This window comes from Coregonus clupeaformis, chromosome 29, assembly GCF_020615455.1.
Source record: "Coregonus clupeaformis isolate EN_2021a chromosome 29, ASM2061545v1, whole genome shotgun sequence".
Taxonomy (NCBI): domain Eukaryota; kingdom Metazoa; phylum Chordata; class Actinopteri; order Salmoniformes; family Salmonidae; genus Coregonus; species Coregonus clupeaformis.
The window spans coordinates 63057750-63074368 of NC_059220.1; the positions used below are offsets into that span (position 1 = coordinate 63057750).

Consider the following 16619-nt stretch of genomic DNA (forward strand, 5'->3'; position numbering starts at 1 on the left):
GCTGTTCCGGACGACTGTGTGATCACGCTCTCGGTAGCCGATGTGAGCAAGACCTTTAAACAGGTCAACATTCACAAAGCTTGGGAGCCAGACGGATTACCAGGACATGTACTCAAAGCATGAGTGGACCAACTGGCAAGTGTCTTCACTGACATTTTCAACCTCTCCCTGACCGAGTCTGTAATACCTCCAGGTTTCAAGCAGACCACCATAGTCCCTGTGTCCAAGGAAGCGAAGGTAACCTGCCTAAATGATTACCGCCCCGTAGCACTCACGTCGGTAGCCATGAAGTGCTTTGAAAGGCTGGTCATGGCTCATATCAACACCATCATCCCGGAAACCCTAGACCCACTCCAATTCGCATACCGCCCCAACAGATCCACAGATTACGCAATATCAATCAGTACCGGTACCCCCTCTATATAGCCTCGTTATTGTTATTTTATTGTGTTACTTTTTATTTAATTTTTTACTTTAGTTTGTTTAGTAAATATTTTCTTAACTCTTTCTTGAACTGCATTGTTGGTTAAGGGCTTGTAAGTAAGCATTTCACGGGAAGGTCTACACCTGTTGTATTCGGTGCATGTGACAAATACAATTTGATTTGATTTGATTTAAAAGATATGTCCTGCTTGCAACCAAAGTCTTTCAAGATATGTTCACCCTCTGGTTGGTATTGTCATCACAACAGCTTAGTCATTTTTTAACAGAATAAGGGCAATTTATGTATTTGACAAGCATTCCGTACAATAGAAATAAAGTATTCCCTCGTTTACCATGGCAAATCTAATGTGGCAATTTACCTGACACTTTGTATGGATGGAAACTAATGTTGGTGTAGCCTACTGACTGTTATTATTTTATTAGTTTCCTATTTATGTTATCCAAAAGTGTCTAGTATGGTCATTTCCTATCAAGATCAGGTGTAAAATAACCCTGGAATGTCCATATTTGAAATGTGTAACTACAATACATCAAGTCAATCAGGGGAGAGAGTTATTTGTGCCAGAAGGGCGTGGGCTGGAATAGTTTTATAAGCTATATAAAACAACGGTTGTTGATGTGTATGGCTGTATTTCAGATACATTTTAATGTTGCAGTTATAGGACCTAGGCCTAGCATTTGAGCGAGCGAGAGAGAATATTATTTTGATAGCAAGCCCTGATCCCAATGACTCGACTGCCCCCGCATGGAGAGAACGAGAACTGCTCATCTACAGCCACTCACGAGGCTCATTTGAATTTCCTGATGCATCAGGAAAATTATCCGCGACAAAAAAGTTAAGTGATCCGTCATCTGTACATCTCACATTTGGGCAACTGCCTTCTTTTGCCTCACAAATACATGTGCATGTACCTCTGAAAAGAGGAGAAGGGTTCATCAAAATACCCTGTCTTTACAACACAAACACATTTAACACATTTAACTCAAGGAAAACAGCACTGAACTGTGCCTCAACTCCCACACATGTCTTACCGTTACTTTCAGAAGGATCCCAAAGAGTTACATTTAGTCACTATGGATTTCATAAGGTCAACCACCAAAAAAATTTGACAAATCACAATGTAAAGAATGAAAATATGGTGGACAGAAAACAATGTGACATCCCACTTCCTGTGCAAACTTGTTATCAGCCTTTTCACAATTAGATTTGATAAACTCCAGCATCCTCTCTCCTCCGTCCTCTCTCGCCTCAATTTGAAAATGGTCAATTGTAATTGAGGAGAGGTGGCGAGGAGAGTGAACGTGGACAAAAATGCGCTTGTATGAAATGAGAAGCTCCTTCTCCACTCACGCATCATCAGGCAAATTACGTTTACAGGGGTGGATCCCAAAATAAATGTGTGAAGTAATAAAAACAAATGAAGTTAGTTGTGAAATACATTTTATAGATAAAATGATAAGTAGCATATCGTTTTCAAATGTGTGCATGCTTTTCATCTCCGACAATACAACAGCTGATTCAAAGGGGGTGTGGCAGATATCAAAACTCTTCCAAGGTATGATACACTTGTGCTTCCTCACCAAAAGGAGGCTATCGAGGAGGGGAGGACTGTCTTCCGTTTACCTACTATCTAATATTGACACACTCCTTGACCACTTAACCACCCACTTATCGATTTCCAGGTCACAGAGGAGAGAGGACGGAGGAGGGGACGGAGGACGGACATTTGCCCAAACGAGAAAACCCCATTGGCATTCCGAGTCTGTTCAGTGAGAAATCAGACGTTCATTTGGCTCCCAAATGGTTCTTCGTTCAGTAGTGCTTTAAAATGGATGAAAAACCATGACAAATATCACATTTCTAATGTAAAGCCTAAAAGGTTGCCTACCCTTATGTCAGATATTAAAATCTGAAATCTGAGTTCAAATACATTTTACCTGACAAAATGAAATCGCTTGCAAAAAATGTTTAGATTTTATTTTTGGGGGGGGACAATGTAAAACATTTATGTGGACCAGAATGAGGCTCTCTCCTCCCTACCTATTGTTCCTGCAGTGAGGATTCACCATCTTCAGAGAATGATTTTGTAACTTATCTACAGATAATCGTTGTTTGAAGCTCAACAAGCAGTAGTAGCAGTATGCAAATCAGGGAGCCAAATGAACGGCTCTTTCACAGATGCAATTCGGTTCCCGACGTTCACCAAAAAATCTGTTCAAAAAGAGCCGTTCATTCGTGAACGACCCATCACTGGTGCAAACAGGAAACAACGGACCACAAAAGATCCACACTAATTATACATCTACACATCATGTGATTATACCTTCTCGACATGTACATTGTGTCACCAGCAGAAGAGTGGCAATTTCCCCTCCACCACATCCTGGCACTATTAGAGACAGATCTGCTGTGTACAGGGCCTTCAGAAAGTATTTTTCCACATTTTGTTGTGTTACAACCGGAGTTTAAAATGGATTAAATGTAGATGTTTTGTCACTGGCCTACACACAAAACCCCATAATGTCAAAGTGGAATTATGTTTTTCATTTTTACAAGTTGAGTCAATAAGTATTCAACCCCTTTGTTATGGCAAGCCTAAATAAGTTCAGGAGTAAAAATGTGCTTAACAGGTCACATAATAAGTTGCATGGACAGTCGAGCAGTGAATTTCAAACACAGATTCAACCACAAGGACCAGGGAGGTTTTCCAATGCCTCGCAAAGAAGGGCACCTATTGATAGATAAGTAAAAAATAAAATAAAAAAGCAGACATTGAATATCTCTTTGAGCATGGTGAAGTAATTCATTACACTTTGGATGGTTTATCAATTCACCCAGTCACTACAAAGATACAGGCATCCTTCCTAACTCAGTTGCGGGAGAGGAAGGAAACCACTCAGGATTTCACCATGAGGCCAATGGTGACTTTAAAACAGAGTTTAATGGCTGTGATAAGAGAAAACTGAAGATGGATCAACAACATTGTAGTTACTCCACAATACTAACCTAATTGACAGTGAAAAGAAGTAAGCCTGTAGAGACATGCCAAAACATGCATCCTGTTTGCAATAAAGTAAAACTAAAAAAAAATGTGGCAAAGGAATTAACTTTTTGTATTGAATACAAAGTGTTATGTTTGGGAAAAATCCAATACAACACACTCTCCATACTTTCAAGCATAGTGGTGGCTGCATTATGTTATGGGTATGCTTGTAATTGTTAAGGACTGGGGAGTTTTTCAGGATAAAAAATAAACAGAATGGAGCTAAGCGCAGGCAAAATCCTAGAGGAAAAACTTGTTCAGTCTGCTTTCCACGAGACACTGGGAGATGAATTCACCTTTCAGCAGGACAATAACCTAAAACACAAGGCCAAATCTACCCTGGAGTTTCTTACCAAGAAGTCAGTGAATGTTTCTGAGTGTGGCCGAGTTACAGTTCTGACTTAAATCGGATTGAAAATCTACGGCAAGACATGAAAATGGTTGTCTAGCAATGATCAACAACCAATTTGACAGAGCTTGAAGAATTTTGAAAAGAATAATGGCCAAATGTTGTACAATCCAGGTGTGGAAAGCTCTTAGAGACTTACCCAGAAAGACTCACAGCTGTAATCGCTACCAAAGGTGATTCTAACATGTATTGACTCAGGGGGTTGAATACTTAATCTAGTCAAGATATTAGTGTTTTATTTTTCCTATGTATTTTTTCAAATGTTATAATTTTTCTTCCACCTTGACATTACAGAGTATTTTGTGTAAATCGTTAGCAAAAAAATTACAATTACATTTTAATCCCACTTTGTAACACAGCAAAATGTGGAAAAGTCAAGGGGTGTGAATATTTTCTGAAAGCACTATAGGTGGGAGAGCTTAGACCTAGCCACTAAAGCAGAGAGAATACATTATGCATTCATATACTTCAACTAAAATGGTGTTGAGTGACTCTAGGCTACTGCTTGGGGATTTCATCCAAAGTAAAAACCTGTCAGTCTTCTATCAATGTTGTTTTCTATAGATTTATGTATATATGTAATTAGTGTTGGTCCTGTAGAAGTATTTCACTGTAGGGAGTGTTTTCGCCAATTATGTCATCGATGGCATGTGTAAGGGTTGGTATGAGGTGTGACCCAGGTGCAGTGCAGGATAGACAGTAGGCAGTAGGCAGAGATGGTGAAACAAGGATCTTTACTGGTGGTCCCGAAGCCAGGATACAAAACAACGGACTTAACACGATAAAAGAAAGGTGGAGCAAATAAGTCTCCAAAATACGAAATAGTAACTATGACTGAAATAATAAAGAAACAGGGAGAACACTTCTCGAGTACCTGTACATACTTCTCCGATCAGACACTGATTAGTACTGCTGAGCATAGCGAAACTAGCAGAGAAAACTGAGCAAGGGAACACAGGGAAGTGAGGGCATAAATACACAGGTGAACAGGTAGACACAGGTGACACCAATTGGATGATGATTAGTCCAGACTGTGAGTAAGGAGGTGCCTAAGGTTGTCGGAGGATGACACCTAGTGGGTCGCTCCGGAACTGCGACCCCCTCCTGTAACAGGCATGTTTATGAACAACATCTCATGGACTGATGAGACTTTCCTGGACAGCCTTGTATGCCAGAAACTTGACAAAAATAGATATGTGGTTAATTAAAATGCATAGAGTATGATCTCTGTAGTCCTGGGGAAGGATTGGGGCCCCTTGTTGAATTATGAGACAAAATATTTAATTCAAATGCCATCCATTGGAACAAATAGAAGAGTGGTTCTAAATGAATATAGCAAACTAATTGGCTTTGTGTAAGGTAAAAACAGAAATGGTACATGGTAGTATGTTACAAATAGACAAACATTGGCCAATTATGTGTTTATGTTTTTGATTATTGTATGGTGTGGCTCTGAAGTCTAAAGATATAATTTCCAGTAAATACTCAACTAAATCATTAATGCATGCAACTTTGGTCTTGAAAATAGGATCTGTGCGGGGATATATTGTTTGATTTAGTAATTAGAGACACTTTATAACAGAAAAGAGGATATGTGGGGGATGTATTGTTAGATTTAGTCATTGTGGACACTTTATAATACAAATTGAGATTTTGACTACTATTCTGGTGTCCTATTGTTCCAATAAGCATGTTGTCCCAGTTTAGCTATTAGCAACTCATCTATAAGAAACAACAATAACAAAAACACCCTCACAGTTGAAGAGGACGTATTACTTCTAACAACGGAGTCAACTTTTCACTTCTACCTCAGCACTATTTCTCTATGACTATTTCAATGTGATCATAGTCACATTGTAACCATGCCCAACTGCCAACAAATGGTGTACTGCTGCACTTTTCTCCTTTCAGATACAAAGAATGGATAAACAGAGGGTGCCCAGGGAGACATTTTTTGGCTCCGTCTTTAGGTAGGTAGACATAGACACACACAGTAGCCTAACAGTGAGCAGAGAGAGTCTATGGGCACAGGGGCCCTTAATAGTGGAGGGTTGCTGCAGCAGACCAAGTTATTTCCTTTAATCAATTTTTATGAGAGAAGTTTTGCATTCCAGAGACCCAAACAGTCCAAACTGTGTCTCTGGAAGACTGGGCTTCCACTTTTTATCCAAAGTAATGCTTACACCATTAAATTAGGTACTTAAAGGGAGATTAGGCATGTTTATTTAATGAATAAACACACTTGATTTATTATTTGTTTTAGGAATTTGGGCACACTCTGGAATGATTGTGCTATTAAGGATCCATGGACAATTTCATCCAAATCTATTAACGTGATGGATATGATGAAGTGAAAAAGGACATGAGTGATTTCTGTCAACTTGGGAGGAACATTTCAATGAATAAAAGCACACGTTCAAGTTCATATAGCCCAGGTGTGTGAAACGGTGGAGAATTATCAGTTTGTATCTTGTAAACATATTTCCTTCTGGATTTTACCTTAATTTGTTACACAATGTTTCCGGGGTAATAGTTTGGACTATTAATTGGTGATACCTATCCTGCTTTAGTGTACATTATACTGTCATTAAAACTTTGTCATGTTGCTCTGGTTTTGTTCTTATGTGCAATACTTCTATCAAGATAAATAGGCTGAGGAAATGAGAATAGTTATTTATGTTGGTCTGGATTCCTAGACTCTGGAGTGTGTACAAGGTTGCCAAGAATCAATTTCACTATGCCAGAGTTCTTCCAGAGAAGTGAATACAAAAGCAGTGTAATGGCCCTAATCTGAATCTGCAATGCTCCAAAAGTCCAATACTTGTTATCATTTAGGCTTGAGACTAGATAGTTTATACTACCATTGTAAGCAATGATGCAACCCATATACAGTTGAAGTCGGAAGTTTACATACACCTTAGCCAAATACATTTAAACTCAGTTTTTCACAACTCCTGACATTTAATCCTAGTAAGAATTCCCTGTCTTAGGTCAGTTAGGATCACCACTTTATTTTAAGAATGTGAAATGTCAGAATAATAGTAGAGATAATTATTTATTTCAGCTTTTATTTCTTTCATCACATTCCTAGTGGGTCAGAAATGTACATACTAATTGAGTGTATTTGGTAGCATTGCCTTTAAATTGTTTAACTTGGGTCAAATATTTTGGGTAGCCTTCCACAAGCTTCCCACAATAAGTTGGGTGAATTTTGGCCCATTCCTCCTGACAGAGCTGGAGTAACTGAGTCAGGTTTGTAGGCCTCCTTGCTCGCACACGCTTTTTCAGTTCTGCCCACAAATGTTCTATAGGATTGAGGTCAGGGCTTTGTGATGGCCACTCCAATACCTTGACTTTGTTGTCCTTAAGCCATTTTGGCACAACTTTGGAAGTATGCTTGGAGTCATTGTCCATTTGGAAGACCCATTTGCGACCAAACTTTAACTTTCTGACTGATGTCTTGAGATGTTGCTTCAATATATCCACATAATTTTCCTTCCTCATGATGCCATCTATTTTGTGAAGTGCACCAGTCCCTCCTGCAGCAAAGCACCCCCACAGCATGATGCTGCCACCCCCGTGCTTCACGGTTGGGATGGTGTTCTTCGGCTTGCAAGCCCCTCTTTTTCCTCCAAACATAACGATGGTCATTGTGGCCAAACAGTTCTATTTTTGTTTCATCAGACCAGAGGACATTTCTCCAAAAAGTACGATCTTTGTACCCATGTGCAGTTGCAAACCGTAGTCTGGCTTTTTTATGGCGGTTTTGGAGCAGTGGATTCTTCCTTGCTGAGCGGCCTTTCAGGTTATGTCGATATAGGATTTGTTTTACTGTGGATATAGATACTTTTGTACCTGTTTCCTCCAGCATCTTCACAAGGTCCTTTGCTGTTGTTCTGGGATTTATTTGCACTTTTCGCACCAAAGTACGTTCATCTCTAGGAGACAGAACGCGTCTCCTTCCTGAGCGGTATGACGGCTGCGTGGTCCCATGTTGTTTATACTTGCGTACTATTGTTTGTACAGATGAACGTGGTACCTTCAGGCATTTGGAAATTGCTCCCAAGGATGAACCAGACTTGTGAAGGTCTACAACTTTCTTTCTGAGGTTTTGGTTGATTTCTTTTGATTTTCCCATGATGTCAAGCAAAGAGGCACTGAGTTTGAAGGTAGGCCTTGAAATACATCCACAGGTACACCTCCAATTGACTCAAATGAATTTTTCTGGAATTTTCCAAGCTGTTTAAAGGCACAGTCAACTTAGTGTATGTAAACTTCTGACCCACTGGAATTGTGATACAGTGAATTATAAGTGAAATTATCTGTCTGTAAATTGTTGAAAAAATGTATTGTGTCATGCACAAAGTAGATGTCCTAACCGACTTGCTAGTTTGTTAACAAGAAATGTGTGGAGTGGTTGAAAAACGAGTTTTAATGACTCCAACCTAAGTGTATGTAAACTTCCGACTTCAACTGTAGCTTGCGTTCGTCGCACAACAAATGTTTCACTCCTTAAAAAGTCAATAAGCTCCTAATTTGTGTCACTCTGAGTGTCTTCTAGTTGGCCCCACTCCTTACATCACCTCATTGATTCACAATTAGTGGTTAGTGGTTTGTCCAGTCTCCCCCTCCTCCCTAAGCATCAACCAATGCACCAGATTCAGTCTAGTGTGCAAAAGCAGCAGCAAATGTCCTCCTCTCATGTACACCAATGGTCCATTTTATGGGTCAAGAATGTGTATGATAGGGGTCTGACATCTGAGAAGACATCAATTGTAAGTACTCTAACCTGTGCATGACTTGTAAGCACTCTACCTCATCTGACCCTGAGATAAAGGGATTTTGAGAATTTGTTATGGAATTTTGAGGGATAAATGGGAAAAGGTGTAACCTTCATTTGGGATAACCTGGATAGAAGTTTAAAAAAAACACGAACTGACTATATGAACAATACACTTATAAGTAGCCCTAACAAATAGACATTGAGTTTAATCTGATGTAGCCTAGACTAGTACACTTTCCTACACAATAAGCAAAATGGCACATATATTTTACAACACAACCAGTTATAAAAAATGAATAAACAGCTTAAAACCTAAACGTAGTTGTCAGAAGTAATCACACCACCAATATGACCTGAGATGAGGTTGATTACACTGTGTCCTAATCTTATGTAACTGACCTCTCCAGACTAATCAAGTGCCAAGACTTTGTCTTTAATCCAGACCTGGCATTCTTCAGTGACTCCATTTGTGGCTCCGTTGCTACGACAGTGGGGAGAGAGAACGCCCTAGCTGGTTCAAAATCAGTCAGGATTTAATATAAGAGGCTACACTTCCTGCACTCTCAGTCTAACCTGGTGTAATGACTGTTCATAACCCGATCTTAATTGGACCAACAGTCTTCGGAGTCAACAGTTGTGGTTAGAGAGAGAAGGTTAACCCACTTGTGTTATCAATATGTGATGCACTTTTATTACAGACCACACGCCACATACCACTTCCTGCTTCTACTCAGGGCTCGATAGGCTTTTCTCGTTACTAAAAGTCATCTCTCTTTGTTTCGCTATCTCTTATTTTTACCTAATGAGAAAAACTAAACAAACTGTGTCTTAAGCCAGGTAAATGAACAGGTAAAGTAACAGTGAAATTAAAGACGGATAAGATAGCTGTGGAATTAATTGATAAACATGCTATTTTGTTCCATCAGGGAACTCCCATTCATTTCAACCCCATACAGTGTAAGTATAGAGGTGATTGTCTCAGATGTTGGCAGGGGGTGGCTTTGTAAAGCCAAACTCCAGTCATGTCATGTTTATCTTTTGCCTGAAATCCAAAAACTCTGCATGCACCGTTTCCATTGTATCTCCTTTTCATCTTTTGTGTAGAGATGGGAAAGGGGTTGAGAGAGAGGGGGGTTGAGAGTGAGAGGGGGAGAGAGAGAATTAGAGAGAGAGAGAATTAGAGAGAGAGAGAGAGAGAGAGAGAGAGAGAGAGAGAGAGAGAGAGAGAGAGAGAGAGAGAGAGAGAGAGAGAGAGAGAGAGAGAGAGAGAGAGAGAGAGAGAGAGAGAGAGAGAGAGAGAGAGAAAGACAGCTGTTCCATGTATGGTTCAGGAAGCAGGGTTTGAAGTATGGTTTTAGGGTTATTTTGGGATGGATGGGGCACAGCAGTGAAGACAGGATACACAGCTTAAGCCGGGGGGCACAGTCCTTGTTCTTCCCCTGGAAGGGGGGTGTAGGGGGAGTGGGTCGGTGTAAGAGACAGGGGGGGTAGGATATTGTCGTTTATTGACAGACTTTTTAAAAGTTAACTTCCTGAATGTCCCTCTCTCCTTGTCACTCCACTCCACCTCCCCCTTCTCTCCCAGGGGGCTTGGCATTGACAACATATGACAAGGGGAATCTAGGGCCTATCGAGCAGTGGGAGTCCCGGACAGACAATAGGGCTGTCACTTACCTTTTCCCCTCTGCCACTGAAAGGGAGGCCCCGAACAATGGCTCCCCCTCAGCTGGAGGTCGCAGTGTCTCCGGCTTTTTGGGACCTCTCCCAGCCAACGAGAGTCATTCATCACTATAGAAACCCTACCTTGACCCCTCACCACTCTCCATTCTCTTTCATTGCATTCTAGAGGTGTATGCATGTTCCCCCTTTCTCTCTATCTCCCTCTCTTTCTTTGATGACAATAAAAAACAGTTATGTTGTTGCCACATTTAGGCTTTCATTCCATTAAAGTTCAACTCCTATAACAAACAGTGAAGCAAACCAAGTTGTAGTGGACCGAACTCGTATTCTATGTAAGCTGCTCGGGGTACACTTTATGTCAATCATATGATTTTAAGGAATTTTCTATACGGAGACCTGAACTACTATGTATGAACATCCCAGCTTTAAATGGGCCCTGCTGGGTAGAGGGGGATGGGAGGACTGGCTTTGAATATTGGATGACGTATGGAGGGAAGGAAACGGGGGAGGACAGAATGATAGTGTGTGGGCTGTATTGAAGGAGGGAAGGGTAGTATTTGCAGATGATCCATATCAATGAATCAATATCTGTATAGGTCCAATGTAGTTGAACAAGAAAAGGATAATCTGAAGGTTGTTCCTGCAGAAACAAGTAGTTTCCAGTTCATCTGTAATTCCACAAGAGGGCACTACTTTTCACATAATCACAAATTGAGGTGGAGAATACAAAACGCAGCCTAAAGTGAATGTCCGTTGTAAATTGAATATACCCAAAAATGGAGATATACAAGGTCTAAACACAGTCATAGAAGTGCAATCAACACAAACGTTGTGTACAGTACCATTTTATTAATTCCAGTAAATCATTAACATAACAAACTAGAATGTAGGGAAACAAGTGTAGGAATGATCATCCCATTCCCAGAGATGCTCTGACTGCCACTTCCCATGCTTCTCCCTCTGACGTGGGTTTGCTTCCTGTATCTCCCATGAACAATTTACAAGGCATTTGAGAGTTCAAGAGAGTGCCTTTTGAAATGCATGATGCCCCTCCATGTTGCCTCATTCAGAAATGGCCTACTCACACCATCGAATTCCACCCTACATGCATAATCACTCACTCATTTGTGAGTCATCACTCATTTGTGTGTCATCTGAAATTGCTGTCCAATGACAACTTCTGCAAATGGCCCAAGTGAAAACAGGGGCATTTCTTACATCCTATATGGTCCTCTCCTTTGACAATAGCACAGTAATAAGCATATTAAAATAGATTGATAATAGCCTACCCTACAACTTCTTTATTATCAATAGTTTCAATTGCAATAACCAATGGAAACAGAAAAATAGAGGCTATTGTTTTGCAAGAAAGTCTACTTTTAGAACTGGATTCAGTGCTGCTACACACGATCTGAACAAATGCTGCCTATCAAGCTGTAGTAGGATATACCTGATATTCCTTCAATTAACGTAGCCTAGGCTATGTTAGAAAGTTTTTTAATGCCTGAAGTTTCGTCACTGGGAATGTGGCCCGTCCCCTGCAGTTGGGTACAGTTTGATAGCACAGGGTGTGAATGCGAGCCCTGTAGCTACAGCCAATGAGCTGGGACCGGATACGAGATATCCTCTGAAACAGCAACTGCTTTGTCCCCCCTCACTTCCATATGACGCCATTTACAGAATAAACCCGACCTCTTCTCCGGAAAGAGGAAAAAACAAGACGAGAAAAACTTGAAAGCACCTCAGTGTGCAAGGCAGCCAAACATTCAACAATTACAGCGCGTATTTTTTAGAACTGTCCAGCCTACAACAAACTCGAAGGCCGTTGGCTATTTGTGTAAACTCTACGGAATCAAAAGTATCGCGTGCGCATTTTGTTCACTTTTCTAATTCACAAAAAAGTGGAGAGCCAGCAAGTCCCTAGTGATTCATTCGTTTTTGGTAGTATTTCGCCTCGGGTTCTCTCGCAGTGGAATGTATGTCAATGTTTTTGATCTCTTAAAATTGACGTGGATCTGGAAATATTGTTTGTAGCTACTTTTTCATTGCATTGGATTGTGTGGATGGGTTTCCAGATGAATTTAAGTAGGAATAAACTTTCAGAATTTGGAATTTAATTACACAAACGGGGCTGAAGTGGTGCGAACACGGTGAGTTCGTGAAAATAAGTTTGTATTATTTCAACAACAATGTAGCCTAACTATGGCGGTTGCAATGTTTCAAAGTTTGGAAAAAGTGCAAAGTTGTGGTGCAAGAGTAGACCTACCAATTCAGCTTCATGCATGCTCTCCGACTCGCATTGACTTTCCCCATCCTTTCTCCAACCTTCCCGGTGCAATCCCAGCATTTTTTCATCTGAATAGGCCTACAGCTTCTTGCTCTATAAAGTAGGGTTTTCGTTTTTCCCGTTCTAAATAATGGTCTAGACATCACCCTCTAATTTAAAATAAATGAATAGCCTGTCTGTAGATCATGCATTTTGACTAGATAAATAGACTAAATGCAAATCTGTGAATGGTAGCCTACACATAAACACAGATTTAGCGCAGTTGCAAAGTGTTTTTTTGTCCAAATTTTTTGTATACAGAACAAAAATAGAGGGCTATCTTACATTATAGAAGAAAGTTTGAATGATGAAAGTCAATATTTGGATGTTGTATTTATGTTTGGGTGGGGCTATTGGTGTTTATGTTAGGGTATTTGTAATAGGAAATTAGGATTTTTACTTTTCTGACTAGCCTGTCCATTTGTCTGTCAAAATCCCATCTCAAATGTCATGTTAGTTGGGCTCATCAGCTGCTGTACACGCACACACTCAAACACGCGCGTCATGCACACCATGTTGTATTAGGCTAATAATTGCCTCCAGGGTGAAATTAAAAATCATTAGAAATGTTAAATTATCGAGTCACTCGAAACTAACAGTCAGTTGTTTTTCACTCATTTGGAAATTGTGGCCTCAAGTCTGAAGTCTCTACTTTCTTGTTATGGGACAAGTTTTAATACACAGTTCTACACATCTTGTATGCGCATGAAGACATGTTTGAGTGCATCAACTTTTGTTGAAGTTGTAGACTAGGCCTATGTCTCAGCATTGCCTCATGTTCTCTTCCTTGCATGCACTTTATGTTCCCTGCCTATATCTCATTTAATGAAAATAGTTGATATATAGTTAAGTTCTCCAATCAGAAGGGCCCAACATGCCTACTGTCAATTTCCCAACATACAAAAACATGATCAATCCACTGACTGTTTCATTATGTCAAATCTTTGTTTTTGTTCTCCTATCATATGAAATGGTAAACGAATGGCGAAATGCTGCCTTAGAGGTACTGTTAGGTATATATCATGTTGTTGTTAGGGCGGCAGGTAGCTTAGTGGTTAAGAGCGTTGTGCCAGTACCCGAAAGGTTGCTGGTTCTAATCCCCGAGCCGACTAGGTGAAAAATCTAAACCCTAATTGCTCCTGTAAGTCGCTCTGGATAAGAGCGTCTGCTAAATGACTGAAATGTAAATGTTGTTTCCTTTTAACACCAAACAGAAAGTGCCTTAGGTGTAGGGGAAATGATTGGAATTGGGCATAGGCCTGCACTTTTACATTGGAACAGTCATTCTTAATGTGAGGTGCTGATATATGTGTAAAGCAAAACAACTCCAGTTGGTAGCTAGCAAACCCATGTTGCCAAACCCTTATCTCTTTAATGCATATTTCAGTGGTGTGTGTGTAGAGTTGAGATTTGCATATTGTATGTATTTGCCCACACAGTTGTATCATCAGTTATGATTTACATAGGGTCGTTTCTACTCCAATGTCACCTGGTCGTCTCATATATATTTGCCTGTCTCTCTTTCCAGGACTTCAGATGTGTTCAATGCCAGCCGGAGGGGTCCTTCTTCAGAGCCAAGATGGAGACCAGTACTCAAAATGGCAGTGGTGGCGGAGGGTCGGCCGGCTTGCTGCGTGCTCTGCATGACAGCGGGAGGATACACCGGCCTCACCATGCCCAGGAAGGGCAGCCCGATCCTGGTGTAAACCCCGGCCAGCAGGCCCCTGTGCTCTCGCTGGACCAGATCAGGATCACCGGGAGCAGTAATGAGTACACAGAGGGACCAACGGTGGGACCCATTGTGGTCCCTAGGCCCCCTGGCTCCTTGCCTACCCAGCAGAAGAACGACTTGGTGGTGCCACTGGGCCTGGGGACCAACGAGCAACTGGAGCCCCAGGCCCCCAGGTCCAACCAGAGGAACTTACTCCCCGATCTTCAACAACATCCCCAGCCCACACACTCTACAGTCCCCTCCAGGGATGCCCTATCTCTTTCTTCTAGCACAGAGGGCTCCAGAAGCAGCCCGAGGACCAGTATAGGCAGCATGTCTTCCGTGCAGAGGCTCCTGAGTAGCCCGGCGGTTAGCGAACGGATAATCAGGACCCAGCCCAAACGGGTGGAGCTTAAACAGGAGGAATTGAAGCCCCTGGTGAGTACGGCAGGAGGGGCGGTGGTGGTCACGGTGCCCAGTGGCGGTGCCCCCGCTGCTAGGGAGGGGCTGCTGGTTAAACACACCTACCGCTGTGAGGACTGTGGCCAGTGCAAGTGCCAGGAGTGCATGTGCCCACGCGCCCTGCCCTCCTGCTGGATGTGTGGCCGGCGGTGCGTGTGCTCGGCGCAGAACGTGATAGACTACGGGACTTGCGTGTGCTGCGTTAAGGGCCTGTTCTACCACTGCTCCAGTGACGACGAGGATACATGTGCCGACAAGCCCTTCTCCTGCAGCCAGTCGCACTGCTGCGTGCGCTGGTCGGCCATGGGCCTCCTGTCCCTGTTCCTACCCTGTCTTCTGTGCTACCTCCCGGCTAAAGGGTGTCTCGCTCGCGTGCCAGAGCTGCTGCGACCAGCGTCAAGCGACCGGGCTGCCGGTGTAAGGACACTAACGTAGTCCACTGTAAGAGCGTCAACTGTATACCGACGTAAAGGGAAAGTACATTGGGTGATGTGGAGAATCGATGGGGGTTGACAACTTTGGGCGACTGAAACGATCGCCTCATCACGTTTTGGCACTGTAGTCAGAAGTTGATTGGGGGATTGGCTAAGTTTAGCTGTTTGACGTGGTTTGTGTCGTTTGTTTTCAGCTATGGTTCTTAATACGGGCTGCTTAATCACCAAGTGCCCTGATTTTGTATTGTTGTAATCAAAGTCCAGAATGTTAGCCCTTTTGACATTTAATACAACTGATATGCTATGGACAGACTCTCCTGACTAACTTGTTTGTGAATAGTAATCTCAAAAGTATGTAAATTAGCAAATGACCTCTTCAGAGATGTTTTATTTTTGTATATATAATATTTCAACTGTGAAAAGCATTCTGCCAAACCAGAGGCACCTTGATGATAGATCCATATATATTATATAATACAATGTTTAATGTTGTACATTCATGGGAATGTATATCAATCATTTTTTATGTTTGCCTTACAAGAGACGGATATTTACGCATCTTATCCCTTCAACTCTACTTGTAAATTGTACAGTGACCCTATAAGAACATCTTTATTTTCTAATTTCAACATTGTTTAGTGTAAAGAATATTTATTTGAAGTTTTATTATTTTATAAAGAAAAATATTTATTTTGAGAAGCATCTTAAAAAACATCAGCCTGTTCAAGTACTCTGATGTTGCTGCAAGTTAGGGTTGACTAGGGTTTCAAATTGGATGCATATGTTCACTATGAAATAGACAAATATATTAACGTTTGAAATTAAACCCTGCTGTTTTTGTCAGTTTTTGTGTCTGCGTGCCCAATATCTTCAAGCTCTCCTCAGGGTAATGTTTTATTATATCAGATTGGGACGTTATATTTTATTGTCTTGGAATTGTCTCGGCAGGGACTGTTATTCCAATGGACACTTTGCTAGCTTGACCTTATGGCTTCACTGCCCACAACCAATCCTTTGGAATCTACGTAATAACACAAAATGCTACACTGTCAGAGAAACTGACACTTTACATTTAGACTTTTCTGATCTAAATTGATTAAAAAGCAGAATAATAATGCTATATGGATTTGAATCAGAACTTATTTATGTATATTTTTGTAGGAGAAGATCTCCCACCCCTCTACTCACTGCAGCACTTAGTTCAGTAGAATGTTTGGGAGAAGTCTGATAGCACATGCCTCTTCTGAGGTATGTAGCTGGGGGGGTAGAGCAGAGCAGTAACAAACTAACCCATCCATGTTTCCTGTGTGCCAGATGGTAGGGAGG

At 41.3% G+C, this 16619-nt stretch overlaps 1 protein-coding gene across 1 annotated transcript; it reads left to right on the plus strand.

Annotated features, from left to right (window-relative positions):
- The first annotated feature begins 11993 nt into the window (after positions 1-11993).
- On the plus strand, positions 11994-15969 carry spry2 (sprouty RTK signaling antagonist 2). Its single transcript, XM_041855691.2, is given in 3 exon segments — positions 11994-12510; positions 14215-15232; positions 15235-15969. Coding segments are annotated over 2 exon segments (1062 nt in total). The 5' UTR covers positions 11994-12510; positions 14215-14265; the 3' UTR covers positions 15330-15969.
- The last annotated feature ends 650 nt before the right edge of the window (positions 15970-16619 follow it).